General features: G+C 44.7%; 1 protein-coding gene across 1 annotated transcript in view; it reads right to left on the reverse strand.

Annotated features, from left to right (window-relative positions):
- Positions 1 to 348: 348 nt before the first annotated feature.
- The window catches only part of ERBB4 (erb-b2 receptor tyrosine kinase 4), a 622,759-nt gene continuing 603,911 nt past the window's right edge, over positions 349 to 19,196 (reverse strand). Inside the window, exons 26-28 of the mRNA XM_063115870.1 lie at positions 9,970 to 10,017; positions 6,547 to 6,844; positions 349 to 904 (exon numbers count right to left, since the gene is read on the reverse strand). Coding sequence (XP_062971940.1) covers positions 459 to 904; positions 6,547 to 6,844; positions 9,970 to 10,017 — 792 coding nt within the window. The 3' untranslated portion in view covers positions 349 to 458. The remainder of the gene's footprint in view (positions 905 to 6,546; positions 6,845 to 9,969; positions 10,018 to 19,196) is intronic.

Raw genomic sequence — 19,196 nt, forward strand, 5'->3', positions numbered from 1 at the left:
CTCCGCCCCCCCCCTCCCTCCCCAAATTGCATTGCTTTCTCCAGGGATGCTCCAGCGGCTCTCAGCACTTCCTGCTGATAGAAATTGACACTGTGTGACTTTCCCTGCAGCATCAGAGCTGAATCACTACACGGAGAACTAGCTTGACAGCAGGCAACGCTGCCACTGGCTTTTACTAGTATTCATTGGCTTGTCCGACCTCCTGGTCCTCCGGGTGCATGGGAAGTGAGAAATGCCAGGCTCTTTCCTGCTTTCATTCTCTACTTTTCTTTCTTCCCAGATCCCTGGAACAAATGACTGAAGCATATCTTTCCATTTGCAGACATCAAACTGAGGGAAGAACTGGCAAGAAAAGGAGGAGAGAAAGGAAGAACAGGAGAGGGGGGGAGGGGAGAGGGGAAGGGAGGGAGAAAGGAGAGTGCTGGTATGGGTCCCCCATTTCTTGAACTTTTGTAGGATTACACCACTGTGTTTCGGTGTCTGTAGGGTGGAGGAGGCAGCATAGTGCCGGGCTTCAGGGAGAACTCGGAGAGGTATTCGGGGTTCTCTGCCACAATGGGCCGGATCCTTCCATTTTGTTTGTAAAAATATTTTGTGCTGTATTCCTGCAGGTAGTCCGGGTGCTGTAGGGTACTTCGTGGAGGCAGGCTGTGATTCCAATAACCTGGGTTGTCAAATGCCTTCTTGGGCTTCTCTGGCAATGGGAGCCCATTTTTCTTCAGGTACTCTGAATTCTCAAAGGTGCTTGCAAAGGTGTTGAGGTACAAGGGCTCGTTCACATACTCATCCTCTGCTTTGGGTTGCCCATTTTGGCTGTTGTGATACTCTGGGTTGTCCAGTGCTTGGAGATCACCATTCTTCCTCCGAGACACAAACGGATTCTCCTCCACTGGGTTCAGGTGATCTAGACATTATAAAAGGCATCATGTTAATCAAAGAAACAGCTGCCATACCAACCATGTGTGAATGGAGGCTAAGGCCATAGCTAGACAGGGTGAAATCCCAGGGCGATCCCCGGGATCGTCCCTGTGCATTCACATGATGCACAGGGGATCCCAGGATCAGGGAGGGATGATCGCTGCCCCGGGATCCCTTGCCCCCGGGATCTTGCCCTACCCTTTGTGCCAGTTTTTTCCACGGTCCTGGGCTGATCCCGAGACTGCGGAAAGTGTGGCTGGGCGTCACTGTTTGTCCTGGCTCCTCGCTGTTACTTACGAGGAGCCGGGACCTGCGCATGGGACGCAGAGCTCCTCAGGAGCTCTGCACCCATTGGGGTGGGGTGGGGGATCAGCCCTAAAAAAAGGACCCTACCTTTAAGCTTATGAGCGCTCATGCGCATCTTCTGTTTTCTTTTAAAAAAAGAAAATGGCAGGCGCAACGTCCTCACCCTTCGAGGTCATCATGCGCTGCGTGTAAACAGGGGGAGATCTTGCAATAAAAATATCGTGAGATCTTCACCCCTCCGTCGAGCTAGACCCGTAGGTCTAGCTGAGGCCTTATTTAAACAAATTTGTTTAATATTTTTATGATGATAATTAAGGTGTACAGTGATGGATTACAAAAGACCCCAGCTGAAGGTAGGAAGAAAATGTTTAGTCTTGTCTTGACGAGAGTTCAAAGCACTTGAATGGGCTAAGACAATGCGCTCTTAGTGGGTTTCACAATAATTCCCAGCTGTATCGAGTAGACTTCATTGTGTCTTTGCTGTGTATAACATCAGCTAGCGCTGAGCCGGGGCCTGGACTTGATAATTAACTGCATGTGGGCCAACAAACGGAAGGCAAGACAAGATGGAGGCACTGCGGTTCTCGTGTCCAAGAACTGGCTATGCAATCTGTTATAGACAGGGTTTGTCCTCCTCCTAAAATGGCAGATAGCTGGCCTGGAGGTACTCCTTGATTCAGCTTTATCACTTGAGCCTAAGTGGTCCCGGTGGCTGAATGTGACCTTTACCAGCTGTGGCTGCTTCTAGACAGGGAAAGCTTGCTGGCTACAGTGGTCCACGCTTTATGATTGAATTACTGGAATGTACATGGGGCTGCCCTTGAAAATGAGTGAGGAATTTCAGCTAGTGCAGAATGGAGCTGCTAGAACTTTAACTGGTGCTTCCTGGGTGGAATCACATAACACCAGTTCTGAAGAAACGGCACTGGATATTTGTTTCCAATTCAAGGAGCTGGTGCTTACCTTAAAAGCCCTAAATGACATGGGATTCAAATATCTGGAGGCGTGTCTCTCCCGATATCAGCAAGAGAGGCACTTATCCAAGTAGTTTCAATACATTAATGGTGCAGTCCTATCTGGATGCCTGTCTGCCTCTGAACTCAAGAAGCTGATGGACATCCTCAGCGGAGCAGGAGGAGCGTGGAGCTGATCTTGGCCTCCGTGCTCCTCTCACTCTGCATTTTTGCTAGACTGGTGTTTTTGCTAGGCTGGGGGAGAGCAGAAGGCTGGGGGGGGCTCATACCCCTGCTTCCTCTCCCCTTCCTGCCCACAGAACCTCCCCCTTTGCCTCCTCTCTGGGGTCACTTTTGCAACTTCGGAAACGCAGCTGACATGATTCTCTGTGCGCTTACTGTGAGGGAAAGGGGTGGGGAGCTCAGACTCCTGGGTCCAAGGTTGGAGTGGTGTCTCTGACCTTGGATCCAGGGATCCCATCTATACTACGCAGCAGTAGCAGCAGCCACCCCAGATGCTGTCCAGGGGCCATAGGGTTGCTCTCTAATGGGCCACAAAGAAAGAGCCTTCTCTGCTGTGGCTCCCAATTGTGGAATGCCCTCCCTTAGATCTATGTTTGGCACCAGCATTTCAATACTCCAAACACCTGCTTGCCCAAGCGTTTCAAGTTGGGTTGTTTGTCTTATTGTCTCTCAATTGTTTTGATGATTTCTTGTTATTGGTTGTATTGTATTTTGTAATTATATGACCATTTATAGTCCATACTTACTATATACCACCCTGGCATCTCGAAGGATGAAGGGCGTTTTATAAATGATTTTAATATATACATACATAATATGAAGTTGCCCCCACATGAATTCAGAGTGACATAAACTGCAGATTATTTCAGGTCACTGAAAACCAACTGCTTGGCAAGAATAGGTAAATTCAGAATTAAGAAATGTGGTTGAAGCCAGTGGGTCGGCATCAAACTGTTGTAAGTCTGCTTTGGGTAAAGGTATACATTTTGATGACTATGGATCAAAGACATGTTACACATTTTATTACTGATAAAGTAAAAGGCTGCATAACTTGTAAAGCTGTTTTGTGGGATCATATATGTCTGAATTGAAATGATAACATTTACTTCCTCTTTATGTTCTGATCTGACTTCTGACAAATGTTCACCCAGCTTTACCTATAACACCAGAAGCCTCTGCCTGTGTGTACCCTTCCATAAGAGGGAATCCTGTAGCTCTATTTTTGGTACCCATAGGATTCTGGAATTTAAGGATACACCTTTAATTCCAGCAGAACTCAGGCAAAATGATTTACGACGTTTCATGAGTGCAAAAACGTTTCCTCTTTACATTTTTCACACTCGGCCTCAGGGAAAAAACAACTATCGTAACCGACGTAATCATAATGTTATCTGGCAGATTGTGGAGATGCCATTAGTGGAATTAAAATAAAAACATGTTATGAGGAGCATGGAAAAAGAATGATCTCAGGGTTAACGTTTAACAAAGAACAAACCTGACTAATATCACTCTTAAATCAATATGCTGAAAAGATAAAATGCAGAAGGCCTCCAAGTGTTTAGCCAGGAAGTGAAGTCATCCTTGTATAACATCTCAAAAGATTTCATGTTAAGACTGAATGATTACTGAAAACTCTCTCTCTGAAGCAAGCTCTCTCCTGGGTGAGATGTTGGTGTGGCATTTTGGCTCAGGACATATGCGCTGACTGACCTCCCGGGTCTCAGATATTGCCTTTTGCAAAGCAGGGCTTCTGACACAAACCAAAAGCCCATGGGCTGCAGAGGAGGAAGTGACAAGGAGGTCAACAGAGCTGTTTGGAAACTCAGTGGGTTTTAAGTAGAATGGCCAGAAGGTTAACTACAGAGGAGGCAGGGGGAAAGCATGTGCGGACATCTGTAACAAGAAAGGCTCAAAATACATTCAACCCACTTGAATTCAAACATCAAATCTGATTCCAGCCCTTTCTGCTCTGCATTTTTAACACACCCACATATGCCTTGATCGTAAGAGCATCCATAATCTTGAAGATTGCTCTTCAGTGGTTTTGAGTGTGGAGCAATAAGGGGCGCAAGTGGTCTTGGCCTGCCAAGGGTAAGGGGGGAGCACAAATGGGCTATGGTAGGTGGTAGGGCCAATTTTAATTATTTACAACACCGAGTGTTGGAGTTTGACCAGGGAAACCTGAGCTCAGTTCCCTATATGGCCACGAAGCTCACTGCATGACTTTGGACCAGTCAGTGTTGTAAAGAGAAATTGGATCCCTCAGATAAAGATACAACATTCTTTTCTGGAATGTGACCAAAGGCACAGAAGGCTGAAGTTTAGACCTACATTGATTTTACCCAAACAGTCCTCTTTTCCCAGTGGAGAATCCATGGACGTAACAGGAGTATGTTACTTACTCTTCTCTCTCTAATTCACGTAGGGGCTAGAGAACTCACAGGATGCTCACCCTGCACATTCACTGAGCCCTGCTTGTCTGTCCCTGTTTTGGGGAACCTTGCATGAAGAGGGCCTTTAAGGCCCTGACTGGCACATGGGGGGAGGCAAATCACACTTCCTGGGGCCTCTGGAAAGTGCGCTAATTCCCCCAGCCACCGTCAGTAGAGTGGAGGGGAGAAATATGCAATTTCCCCAGCATTGGGGAAATCACATTTCTTCCCACCCACCACCCACCCACTGACAGGTGCCTTAAAGGCCCTGTTAATAAGGCCTTTAAGGCCCCCATCTGTGTGGTTTGAGGAGAGAGAACTGCAGTTTCCCCAAGGCTGGGGAAATTGCGTATTTTCCCCTGTTGCAATAATGGCGGCCACCAGTAATGCAGTGGTAGAAAAGGACAAAGGACGCAGGGCAGGGGAGAACAGTTCTGACCTGACCTGCACTTCCGTCTAGCATTGGGGCGAAAATCCACCAGGTGCGGCCACCTAGGCCCGTAAGTATCTGGGGGCAATTGGATGTTTGCCCCCAGGTGGATGTTTGCCCCAACGCTAAGCTTATGGCTTTGTAAATCCACACATTGTAACATTCTTTTCTTTTCTTCAACTCCTATCTGAAGAGTAATTCTTCAATTTAAGCTCTCCATCACTATTTATTTTGTCATTCATCATTCCTTCTTCTCTATATTACACACGCACCTTTATTAGCATTATCTCCTACAATCTGTGTCTTCTAACTTTAAAAGTGTATGTTAAGGAGCAATACTTTGGGTCTTTGTTGCTTTTTGGCCCAGACAGGCTACTGTGCCACTTTCATGAGAAAGTCACATATTGGTTCCATTGCTCCCATGAGACTCGCTGCTAATGCACTTCCGAAAGTGACCCCTAGAACAAGTGGAAACACTTGTTCCTTGTTTTCAGATTGGGATAGGAAAGTGGAGCTCCCTGCTGCAAACTTTGCTGACCTGCCCGATTCCAGAAACAAGCATTCCTGCTCTTTCTGGATGTTTCAGGAACCTCTAGCTTGCACCAGCAGTTTTGTTGCACTAGCAGTGAGTCCTGCCAGTACACGGACAGCATAGGATACTGCCCAAAGTATGTGTGCATGTGTATATTTATACCTCTGTCTCTATATCCATGCCATGTATATCTAGAATCTATAAGTCAAATTATTTATTTATTATTTACTTGTAAATGTATGAGTTTTCTTTTGGTCCAGATAACCTCTCCCCCCCCCCCCAAGGACTTACTGTTAAAACAGTAAATCAGCATGCCTGATAAAGGAAACTATTAGGCATTTGAACAACCTAGTAACTCACTAAAATAAGGAAGTAACATCTAAAATGTTTTCTTTAGACTTACCGCTCAGTCTAATCAGCCTTACAGGGTTGTTCCCCTGAGTTCATTGGAAGAAGAACAGGATGCAAGCATGATAACCCATAATCTCTGGAAGCTAGCTAGTGTGAGCCATTATTCTTAGGGTGTCATCAGACAAGTGTTTTATTGCACGCTCATTGCTGGGCACTCACGGATTTTTGTGGGTCCCTCTGATGACGTCAGCGTCCCGCGCGCTTCCCGTCCCTTCTAGCATTTTTCGCACAACAAAAAAACACCCCAGTAAGTCTAGCATATTTTTTTGAAATGGAAGTTGCCGTTATCTCCTTCCGTGTACAGGAGAAGCAGCACGATCAAAACGGCCCAATGAATGGGCTGTGCGTACATGGTTTACTTCGTCTTTTGAAAGAAGAAGTAATGAGGGACAAACGCACGGGCGGAGAAGCGACGGTAAGGAAAAACGATTCCCCCCGTGTGATGCTGCACTTAGTAACAAAATCCTTCAGATGGAACTCCGGTCTTGTTCCAAACCAGAACAACGCATAAATTGTTGTTATCACATCCTAGATATGTACCTGTTTTGGATTTTTCTGGCATTGGAGTCATGTACCCGTCTTCATCCAGCTCATTTCTCGGTCCTCGCTCTGGTAGAAACGCTGTTGGGTCAGCGCTGTACCTCTGAGTGATGCTGTCTTCCTGTGAAAGACTGGCCACTTGTTTCCGTAAAGTGCCATTGCAGCAGGTATCGTCACAGATCTCTGCCGCCCCTTGCATGATTGGAGGTTCTGGCGCTATACTTGGTATGGCAGCTCGGTATGGCAAAAGGACTCCTTGTTCTATGGCCAAGCTGCCATCTCTGTAGATAAACTGGTTCTATAAAAAACATAGGACATGGTGTGAGCGATCAGCATAATTAAAACTATGCTTCGGTGGCTTTCAGGCATATAACATTCCATCTAATTTTCATCTGTCTGTTCAATGTAGTATAAATTTTCTAGACCGGACATTTGTTCTTAGTACATTGTTTGGAGTAACGTCACCCAGGCCCTGTTTGCTTCATTGAAGCTTCCTTGGATTCCAGTCAAGAGTGGAAACTATATATATCACAATTTCATGGTAGAATTCTGTAATCTAAAATATTTAAAAATTAAAATGCATTTTTCAAGAATCTATGGGACTAAAACTTAGTAGGGCTGTGCATGGACCCCCCCCCCCCGATCTGCTCCACACCCGATCCGCAAATTCCGGATGGGGTCCACTCCACCCCACGTCAATCTGCCTATGGTCCACTCTGGAGCTCCGGAGCTCCAGATCCAAATCGGAGTTTTGCAGCGGCGGTGGCAGCAGGTAAGGCCCCTCTCTCTCCTCCCCCCTTACCTGAGTTCGTCGTGGTCCGGCGGCTGCTTCAACTGAGCACGAGGACTCAAACCGGAAGACCAGGCTGACCCTTCCCCCCTGCCCCCTTACCTGGCTCCGCCGCCATCGCCACATGGACTGCGGCAGTGCCAGGTAAGCCCCCACTTACCTTTTTTTCGGAGCTCCGGATCGAGGCGAAGGATCTGCTTGGTCTCGATCCTCTTTACCTCACTCTGCAGCCCCCCCAACTTGCTTCGTCTACACCTTTGTTGGAGGCAAATCAGGCCACCTTGCTATTGCTTCTACACTCCAAAGCGAAGCAGAGCACAGCCCTAAAACTTAGGATGTTTGCTTCAATTTTAGTATCACGGCACACATTATCTTTAAAAAGAAAAGAAAAACTATGGCAAACCCATCAACATTTTGCTAACATCTCCAAAACTGAAGGCAAATGGAAAATTTTAGGCTGAGATTTGTGTTACTGCTCTCATTAAAATAAGCAAATGTTTGCCTTTTCAACTGATATCTCTCCTTCCTCCCCTTCTCATATACCTATCAATGCCTGGCTTTGGGGGTGACATAGGAATATGCAGGACCCTCCTGAAGATTTATGCCACCCTTACCAAATTAATTTTGCAGAATAATTCAGATGTTTCTCCCAAACTAATTCACCTCAAAATGTCAGTTTAGGCAAAACTTGACAGCAACTTTAAGTGCCATCCCAAATCCCTAGCCAGCGCTAGCTCATGGAGGGGCTTAGGGTTGGGCAAAGGTGCCCTTCTGCCAGCGTGTTCTGGCAGAAAGGAGTTCCACCAGTGGAGAGGCCCCATCTATCCCACTACCGCCAGGCCACCTGCAGGAAGCCATGTGGTAGATCTGTTGGATCCAAAGACTTACAGATCACCACACACACACTCACTACTCTGGATCCACTCCTGAAGTGGTTCTAAACCCTTACACCTTAATCTTATTATGAATCAGTTTTGGTTCCCCTGGGAAAATATTAGTGTTAATCCATTATGCATTTTATTGACTTAAAGGACTACTTATCTATTTTATATGTTGGTTGCAAGAAAAAAAATCTGTTCATTTTTATATAATACTCTGATAAAGAGCTTAGCACTGGAATTGCATTGGGAGTAATGTCCATACTTCTTGGATCAATAAACTACTCTCTTGCGCCTGTTAAATGTTTGTTGTTGTTTCTGACTAGGAACAAGACCAGCTCCAGGTTTATATTGCCCTGTGGGCATGGGTGATGCCTACATCTGTTTCATCAGTCCACTATCAATGGGTGAGTGGGCAGGACCTGCCTATAAACAGGGGCGGGGGGAGAGATGAGGAGTTGATGCTACCAAGAGAGGAACCAGGTAGTATCACTGATGAGGAAGAAGGTCAGTGACAAAGGAGTAGCACTGAGCCATCTGACTGACCCACCTGTTCTGCTGGGCCTGATTAGGAATAATAGCCAGTGACATGTAAGCACTCATTCAGTTTGGACACAACTCCTAATGTCTCTGATATGCATTGGAAGAGCAAGATCACACCCTTCTTCTCCATCTACTTTGACATGCCTATCATTGAACATCCAGATTAAATCCAACAAGCAAGCAAGTTACAGGAAGTCAGATTCTGGCTGGACATCAGGAAAAACTTCCTGACTGTTAGAGCAGTACGACAATGGAACCAGTTTCCTAAGGAGGTTGTGGGCTCTCCAACGCTAGAGGTATTCAAGAGGCAGCTGGACAACCATCTGTCAAGTATGCTGTAGGGTGGATCCCTGCATTGAGCAGGGGGTTGGACTCGATGGCCTTGTAGGCCCCTTCCAACTCTGCTGTTCTATGATTCTATGATAAACTGTACGATCACTATCCCACATAAAATGTCATGATTTGGGGCTATGCCCTCTGGTGTCCTCAGAAGCAGAACAGATATGGAGGTTGGAGAGTGGGGGAGGGCAGAATTTTGCTCCCACACAAACACAAAAATGCAGGAGAGAGACTGGGGAGGTGTATCATCTGAAGTGAGTCATTGACAATTGCAGATTCTTTCCACCAGGAACCAAACTTTCTAATAAGGCAATTTTTATTGACATCTGTTATCTGCCCCCTTCTTTTACCTTTGAGCAAAGATTTTCTTCAATGACAGAGATGTTTCTTAAATTTAAAGACATAGAGGCACCTCCTTAAGTCACTCCAATAGTTGATAACTGAACTAGCTTCATGAGAATTGCAAGGGCCAAGGCAACATCTCCTGTCTTGCAGGGTTTATTCCAACCAGATACTTTGGGACTCATGAATGGCTTCCTAATCTTTCAATTTCCAGTTATCAGTAAAGTTGAGAACAATGAGTTAGCAACACTGGCTAATAAGGTAAAATAGGAAGCAGAACTTAAGCACTAGAAATATTTGATTTTGTAGAGTTCTGCGCTCTCACTAGGATTTCCATTGGTATTACGGAGACATGTTTGTTCGCCTATGCTCAGTATCGCAGAACATAATCAGTCCTGGCTCTAGAGTTGGGGGAGTAGGAAATGGTAAGGGACATGGTTGAATTTATGAAGAAACGAGAAGAAGAAAGGATACATTTAAAAAAAGACAAACAAACCCCTAAATGATGAAGGTTGATTGTGAAATACTTACTCCTGACATAGGGGTGTAGGCAGGAGGAGGGCTGTGTCCAATTTCACTCTAATAGGAAAGAAAAATGGAATGACGTATATAGTAAGAGGTCACATGGATGAAACGAAGTCACATGAGCGCTGTGAACCAATGAAGAAAAAGCATGCACAAATTGGTGAGGTTTACTCAAAACACCAGCCAAATTCAGCCCTGTCTGCTCAGGCAAAGCTGCCCCTGAAAGGGATCCAACTGCAGCTTTGTGTGAGCTCTAGGATTTGGGGATTTGGCTGTCAAATGATTAAGAAAAGGCTGAAAAGAGGCGAAAGGTTTCTTTGCACAAGAGAGTGATGGGCATGCAGAAGGCCAGGTTTTGCTCTAAAATTGAGAATCTAAAAGGATGCTCCTACCGTTATCTACCTGGTCTAAAAAGAGAGGAAAGGATTTATTGTCCAACAATGATGAAAAGGGCAAAGAATTCGGGTTTGCAAACACCGTCATCACAGAATTGTCCATTCCTCTAGACTGGGCTGACATGTCAGAGAAAAGCAGAACTACTAAGGCAGATCTTCTAATGTCGAAAATTTAATGTGGCAATAGCTCAATCATTTGGAAGGCCATTACTTCAAGTGCTTAAGACGGCTGCTGTTTATTTAGATTTTTCTTTCTATAATGTTCTTCATTTAATTTAACTTTAGAAGCCAATTTTCATTTCTCTGTCTCCCTGCCTCTCCCTGGATCTTCCTGAGATAACCATAGCGCTAAAGTAGACCCTAGCATGTGCGCTTCTTTGGAAGGAGCATCTGGAAAGGAGAATGATTTACATGTCATGGGTCCATCTTGGCTTTTCCAGCTGTCTCTGACTTTCTGTCCCCCATACAATCGTGTTCTATGGTACAACTTGTCTAGCACTGCAATTTAAATGCAAGTCGCCAAGAGGATTAAAAAGGGCTCTGGATGAACACCGTTCAACAACTCCTTAGATGCACAGAATGGCCCTTTTGGCTTTCATTCACCACTTCCTGATGTACCATCTTCCTCCTAGCAATCTTTTCCTTTCCTTTCCTTTTTTGGTAATGTTTTGCTACTACTTGCATGGTGTTGCCTATAGTGTAACAGACAACTGAGATGTGACCAGAGCAGTTATATGTGTTTAAATATGGAATTCCCCCATTAATGTAGAAAAGAAGGGGTAGGTTCTGATTTTAAAAGTAAAAAGATGCATGACTGAGAAAAAGGAGTTATGCTGCCCAAATGCAAAATTAATCAATTTGTATATTGAATCTGGCATGTTCATAATTGTAAAACAAGTCCTCACTTGGATCTAAGGATTTTTAAAAATATTTTCAAAATTCAAGCCAAATTAATTTATATTTTCAGTGACTGCCCTACATGGTGTGTGTGGGGTGGGTGGGTGGGTGGGAATGGGTGTTCTGTTCTTAGGAAACATAAGTGATCACAGAACATTTTATCCAGGTGCAGTATAGAAAGCTAAAAGGAAGATAACTGCCCCCTCTGGGTCTTTTCCTGCCGTACAGTCCCTAGAAACAATGTTAAGTGATCATGTAGCGCCATTTTCAGGGACAATTCTAGCCCCATTTTGAAAGCACATGGCAGGAGCCCAGCTTGCTAGCCTCTCAGAGAGAAGTTAAAGAAACAAGAGAAGTGGTTCCAAAACCTTGTACCATTTGCATTATTGTAAGTTCAGGTTTGTTATTACTTCAAAATCTCCTCAGCAGAGAACTTCCATTCAAATGTAAAATGTTGAATCCACAGCTTGGCAGGGAAATTACAAATGATGACGAGTTCAGGACACCCACCACAAATGAAAAATGAAGCAAACCCCCCATCCTTCTATCTGTGGCTTCCCTCCCCAAGCACTCTTCCCCCCCAGCCTCGGAAAAGAGTTCTTAGTGAAAGGGGCTGCAGTGAGATACGCCTGGGGAAGAGGGCTGCATTCTTCCTTTGTGCACCCACCTAAAAATAGGATCCCAGCCCCTACTTTCCATGTGGAGCGCCATCAGATGAGTGTTTTATTGCACGCTCATTACCAGGCACTCACGGATTATTGGGGGTCCCTCACACAATGCTGTCTGCCTCCCGCACACCTCCTGCCCCTTCTGGCCTTCACGTGACAAAAAAAACCCTCAAGAGCGCCATCACAAGGGGAAAATCGCATTTCCTTACAGACACTTCTCCGGCCACGCATTTGTCCCTCATTACTTCCTATTTTGAAAGAAGAAGTAAACAACACAGTGGGCCGTTTTGATTGTGCTGCTTCTCCTGTGGGAGATAGCAGCACATTCCTTTTTTTTTTTTAAAGGAAGTCAGATTTTTTTTGGGGGGGGTGTCTATTTTTCTATGGAAAAATGAGCGAGAGGAGCACAGGAAGTGGACATTGTCATCTAAAGGAAACATGCACACTTGTAAGTGGGCAGTAGCAAGCATGCAATAAAACACTCATCTGATGAACCCCCCCCCACAGTAAGTCCAAATTACTTCCTCTTTCCTCTCCCTTAAGAATGAGGAAGTAATGAGGGACAATTGCATGGTTGGAGAAGCGACGGTAAGGCATCACAATTTTCCCCCGTGTGATGATGCTCATGGTTGATGTAGTTCTGTGTTCACCCATATTGAACGACCACCATCACATCTAGTTTTACCCTCAGACTGTGGAATAATTGGTTGGCAAGGCACTCGAGTATATAATAGTCTCAAACCTTCCTCAGTGATATATCTGTCCAGTATGAATAATAATAACCACCTATCTCGCAACCAGCAACGTTGTGAGGATAAATGAGCTAGGCATTGGGAGACAGTTTGCACATTCCTCTGGTTAATGCTACAGGAAGTATTTTAGAAAGCAAGAAGGAAAATCTGGAGCTTGTTCTAGGCTAGCAGCAACTCCTGCTATGCATCACTCAGTGGTCAACACAAATACATCAGAGTGATCCACATGGTGAACTTTCTGACAGAACTATGAAGTGAAGAGTTGCCTCAAAGTGCTGTTTTGGGCTGCATTAATATAAGTATATCTTCCAAATCGCGTGAGGTACTGGTTCCTCTCTATTCAGCCCTAGTTAGGCCTCATCGTGAGTATTGCGTCCAGTTCTGGGCTCCACACTTCAAGAAGGATGCAGACAAGCTGGAGCGTGTTCAGAGGAGGGCAACCAGGATGATCAGGGGTCTGGAAACAAAGCCCTAGGAAGAGAGACTGAAAGAACTGGGCATGTTTAGCCTGGAGAAGAGAAGATTGAGGGGAGACATGAGAGCACTCTTCAAATACTTGAAAGGTTGTCACACAGAGGAGGGCCAGGATCTCTTTTCGATCCTCACAGAGTGCAGGACACAGAATAATGGGTTCAAGTTACAGAAAGCCAGATTCCGGCTGGACTTCAGGAAAAACTTCCTGACTGTTAGAGCAGTACGACAATGAAACCAGTTACCTAGGGAGGTTGTGGGCTCCCCCATGCTAGATGCATTCAAGAGGCAGCTGGACAACCATCTGTCAGGGATGCTTTAAGGTGGATTCCTGCATTGAACAGGGGGTTGGACTCGATGGCCTTGTAGGCCCCTTCCAACTCTGCTATTCTATGATTCTAAGATTCTAATCAGTTGTATATATTTTAAAGTATTTTGATATTTGATGTTGTTCTCCCCCTCGATCCAGAGGGAGAGGCGGGTAAGAAATATATAATTATTATTGTTATTGTTATTCTTTATTCTGGGAGAACAATTGTTTCATAAGTCATGGCTTCCAAATTAATGGTCTCCATTTATAAAACAGTTCAGAGGCAGATTTTGTAACTCAAATGACTTTCTTCTAATGTACAGATGGTACAAGCAAAGTGGTCGCCTTCACAGAGCAAATGTGCACTTCTCAATGCATTGAGAGTGGTCGAAAACTGAGAAACAACTCAAAGTTCCAGAAAGAGAGCATGGACTAGTTCTCATGGGGATATATTGTTCCAAAATAACCACGGGCTGTGTGAATGCATTCCCATGGCAAAAAGTGTCCCTGAACGTGGATAGATGGTATAAAGGGGAGAAGGCTATGCAAGCAACCTCCTCTATGACACAGGCTCAATAATGTTTTTAAAAGATGCATGCACTTGCAAGTGATGCATTTAGCATCACATGGTCTATCCAGTGACCTGCCAGCTCCAAAATTATGACAAGGAACATCACAGCACCATTTAAAAACAAACCAGTTCCTCTTTGAATACAAAATACTAAGCATGGCTTTTTTAATTTTTATGGATGTTTGAGCTATTTCAGCTTAACTGGGGACGGAGGTTTGGCCAAGCAATGATAAAAGTACCGTAGTTACAATTCCCCAAATAAAGATGCCAGGAAACAGCTGAAGTGCCAATTAGCAGGAATGCAAATGCAACATAATTGTTTTTTAAATGCCTTTAAATTGCTTCCTAATTACAATGCAATGTCATAATTTTGGAAGATTCAAAAAATACCACTTTGTGCTTAAGATGCAAACCAGTTTCCCTCCATCCACCTCCACTTTGCTGGTCATCATGGTAGTGGTGGTGGTGGTAGGGTGTGTGTGTGGGAATCATTTCTCATTGGCTGGAGAATGATGCACTGGCAGGGGAGCAAGAGAAAAAAGGACCATCACATATTGTTTGAAATCCTAGGGGAGAGGTTGGAGCTGTATACAACTGCTTGAAACAAACTCAGGTTCTTGAACTACTGCTACACCTAAGTTTTTTTGAGGAGCCAGAAAACTGAGAAGTACACACACACACACAGGTTGGGATGAAGTGGTGCATAAATTTAACAGCCTTGTTGTTCACAGGCAGCAAAACTGAGCACCGTTTCTCCAATATTTGGGGCTGGGTAGGGCTGAAATTCAAGGATAGCTCACTTTTAGCAGCAGCAGTGGTGCAGGTCTACCCATATACATTTGTTGCTATTATTGATATTTATTAATTATTATTATTATTATTTGCATTGCTATACCTCCCAATAGCCGAAGCTCCCGGGCGGTTCACAAAACTAAAACAATTCACAGTATAAAACAAACAGTATAAAAACATGATATAAAATACACATTAAAACAAATTAAAACATACCATACATGATTAAAACATCCTAAAATTTCACTGGATAGGCCTGCCGGAATAGATCAGTCTTTATTGCTTTTTTAAATTCTAAAAGACTGTCAAGTTGATTAATCTCCTCCAGCAGGCCATTCCACAGTCTGGGAGCAGCGGAAGAAAAGGTCCTCTGGGTAACAGCCGAAGTGGATTCTTTCCAGAGGACCTGATTGAGCGGGACGGATTGTATGGGAGAAGGCCATCCTGCAGGTAGCCTGGACCCAAACCATGTGGAGAGAGAGAGAGAGAGCTCTCCTTGAGATCATGTGGAAGAAAGAAAATGGTGGTTGAGCCACTGAAGAGAGAGCTCTTGTCAATCCCTTAGGTGGTAGCAAAGGAAGATTTAATAAAGGGGGAAGAAGGAAGATTTCATTTGTGACACTGTTGCTAATGGTGATGTGCTTGCCCCACAGTTTTGAGCCCCACCCAGCCCAGTTTGGGAGCCAGATTTTGCTTGCTTCCCACCCCCACATGTGAATCACCGAATCCATAACCTAGCCCTTACCTTAATTGGAAAGGAGCCATACAGTTTTCTAGGTGCATGTACAAAGATTAAAAGCCAACACAATCTTGCAGTCTTTCAATTGAATAAGCAGAAGCTCGGCTGGCAGGCCATTATCTTCTTGACACAACTACAAATTTCAGTTAATTAAGCTTATAATTATATAAACATATTAGTTTCCTTTCCATTCCACTAAATGAAAACTTCAGTGCAACTCAAAATCATACATGCTCTTTTGTCAAGTCATTTGGCTAATAAAACGGAAACTTCTTACCCATTTTGTTTTTCTGGGGTCAATAGTGTAATACCGCATTGTTTATATCAGCGATCGTATCATTCGGTAAATGGTACGTTTAGTGAAAATCATTATCATTCATCATCTTTCAAGATGGCAAAATGCATGGGCAGTTGTGAAGCTAAGATTCTCCAATGACTCAGTCTATAGACTGAGTCATTGGAGAATCTTAGTTTCAGAACTGCCCATGCATTTTGCCATCTTGAAAGATGTTGAACACAAGGAATGATAAAATATAGCGGGACTTGGCTGGAAATGGGACTGCTGTTCAGTGGAAGAATGTCTACTTGCCATGGAGGCCTTACGGGGAGACCTCTCTTATCTGCAGACTGGTGATCTTAGTGTGTATTGCCTCTCGATGTTCGACCTTCTTCCTCAAGTCTGTCCACTTGGTGCACAGAACAGACTGAGAAAATATTTTAACACCTATTTCGGCTTAAAATATCAGCCTTTTTGAGCTTTCCTTGAGAACAACGAAAGAGCTATATGTGGCCAGATGTTCGGGTTTGTTGTTTTTTCACCTGAGATGTATCTATCCACCAAATAATAAATCTATCTAAAATTATTTCTAGGCCGCCTTTAAGGGTAGAAACCTCTCAAGGTGGTGTGCAAGATAAAACTAGGGCTGTGCATGGACCCCCCCCCCCGCTCCGCTCCATTCCCGACCCGCAAATTGCGGATTGGGCCTGCTCCACCCTGCCTTGATCCACCTAGGGTCCGCTGCGGAGCTCCGGCTCCAAATTTGAGCTCTGCAGCAGTGGGGGGGACGGTGCCAGGTAAGCCCCCCTCCCTCCTCCCCCTTACCTGCTTCTGTTCCGGCCCACCGCCAGCTTCACTAGAGCCCGTGGCTCAACCAGGAACTGTAGGCCCTGCTTGCAGCCTACACTTCCAGGTTGAGACGCGGGCTCTAGTGAAGCCAGTGATGGGCCTTGACGGACGCAGGTAAGACCCACCTCCCCCTTGCCCCCTTACCTGGATCTGCTGCTGTCGCTGCATGGGTGGCAGCAGCAGGGCCAAGTAAACCCCCCTTACCATTTTTACGGAGCTCTGGATCGAGGTGAAGGATCTGCCTTCACCTCAATCCGCTTGCGACACTCCACTGCTCCCCTGATCCTCTTCGCCTCCACCTTAAGGGGAGGCGAAGCACCCCGATCAGCTTCTGCTTCTCTGGTCCGAGGAGAAGCGGAGCACAGCCCTAGATAAAACCACACAAATGGGATACAATTTCAAATACCCATAAAAACATGTTTCAATGAAATCCATAAGAATAGATTGCTAATTAAAAACTAATCTTACCAATAAAAACTAATGGCCCCAACTTAAGGAAAAAGCCTGTGAAAACTTTCCGGAAGACCTGCAAAGAAGGGGCCAATGAAGCCCTGATGGAAGTTGATTCAAGAGGCAAATAAATCTACATTTGAATCTGCAGAAGAATGTGAGTACAGCTGCAAAATTCAAATACTGGAATAGAACCTTTGAAATTCTGTTCTCCCTCACCAACATGCTGTGTTCTTGCTCTGCTGAGCAAGATCCTCTCTTGAGTTGTATAGTGGGAGCCCTACAAAGCTAATTTTAAGTTAACACCCAGAACAATTAGTTTTGGATTTTTTGGCTGTTTTATGTGAGAAATATTGATATTCTTATTGAAACTCCTTTGCTTTCTCATGAAATTCTCAGGGAGTTATGTATTTTCAAGCCATCAATTACAATATTATAGATATTCCATAAACATATAAATACCCAATTACGTTAACATAAACATTAAATAGTTCTTTAGTCCTTTTCAATTCAAATCTTAACTATAAATTGCTCCCAATAACATAAAAGGATTTATTGCATTTTTTACTTTGCAGGAATTCCTCAGGTGTTTTTGCATCAAAAGGGATCCTCAAATTGGCTTTGAATTTTGTCTAAAGTGAAATTCCAGCGGCAACCCTCTTGTAGAGAAAGACAAAGTGACAAGCCCACTCACATGACCCCTGTTGCGTGTTGACATGAGAACACATGACCATAAGAAGAGCCCTGCTGGATCAGACCAAACGCCTCTCTAGCATTCTGTTTGCACTGTGGGCAACCAGGTGCCTAAAGCAACAGGACCCACCCACTTGTGTTCCCCAACAGGCTGCCATTCAGAGGCACGCTGCCTCTGCTCTTGAAGGCAATATAAAGTCATCATGAGGCGAGAGGCTGGGATAGGAGACGGTCCAAAGTTGGCCATGTGTAAAAGCGGCCATTGGGTTTCTCCCTGCCTGCTGTGCTGCTAATCCATACGCAACAGGTCAATGAACCTCAAGAACTGTCTTTTGCCGCAGAGCAGCTTTTTGAGAAGCAGTGCAGAAACAAAGCCACCAAAGAACTGTGCGTTTCACATTTTTTTAGGGGAATGTTCCTTTTGGCAGGAAACGTAATGGCAGCTGAGTTAGCAGAGTGCACAGATGGGGCTAAAGCATCCATCAGCACATCCACACTGGGATTTCAGTCTGCACTTGAGTAGCCACCGCAATCCCTTCTCTGCCTTGTTTCCGCCCATCTTACTTGGCTCTTGCACCATTCAGAGTTTACTTCTCTTGATGCTTCCCTTGGTGCAAATACTCCCTGTGCTGATCAGCTAAAGGATCCTTCTTGAAAGCTGTACTCACTGCTTTTGAGGCAGCTGGAAACACGGGAGATCAGTGCCTCCGACGCTTATATAAGGGGGGGGGCAGGACACATATGTTCCAGCTCTGGCACATCCCTGCTGCAAATCTTGTATACTCCGGCTTTGTACTTTTGCACAAACTGTTGCTGTTCAGCTGCTATGAAGCTGTCAGGGACACAGTCACATCTGGAAAGGAGCTCTGCGTAATTGGTGTCACTTTCCATTAGGAATTCTATCTGATTGCTTGCTAATGTCACACTAGACAAGAGGCCTGCCTTCTTCTCAGCAAAGGTCAAAGTCTGACTATTCCAATGGAACTACATCAGCATAAACACTACCCAAACGAGCAAAGACAAAGATTTAAGATCACTACTGTCGGAATTTGTCACTTCCTAAGTCTGCTTTAGTATCTGTATGCACGCAACACTTGTACTGGCTCCAGTGAACAATTAAGACATGTTTGTTCTGTGTATATTTTCCCCAAAAAATGCAAATGATGAAACATAACCAATTTGAGCGCCATGTTGTATAGAAAGACAGGGAGGGAAGGAAGGAAGGAAGGAAGGAAGGGTTATGAGTCAAGGCTCTGAAGCTTCAACAGGCCAACAATCTTCAAAGATATCCCATCATCCACCAAAGAACATTGGGTTGAAAACTCCTTGCTCTGCCATGAAGCTCACTGAGTGAATCAGTCTCTTTCAG

Source organism: Elgaria multicarinata, chromosome 2 (assembly GCF_023053635.1).
Source record: "Elgaria multicarinata webbii isolate HBS135686 ecotype San Diego chromosome 2, rElgMul1.1.pri, whole genome shotgun sequence".
NCBI classification, from domain to species: Eukaryota; Metazoa; Chordata; class Lepidosauria; order Squamata; family Anguidae; genus Elgaria; species Elgaria multicarinata.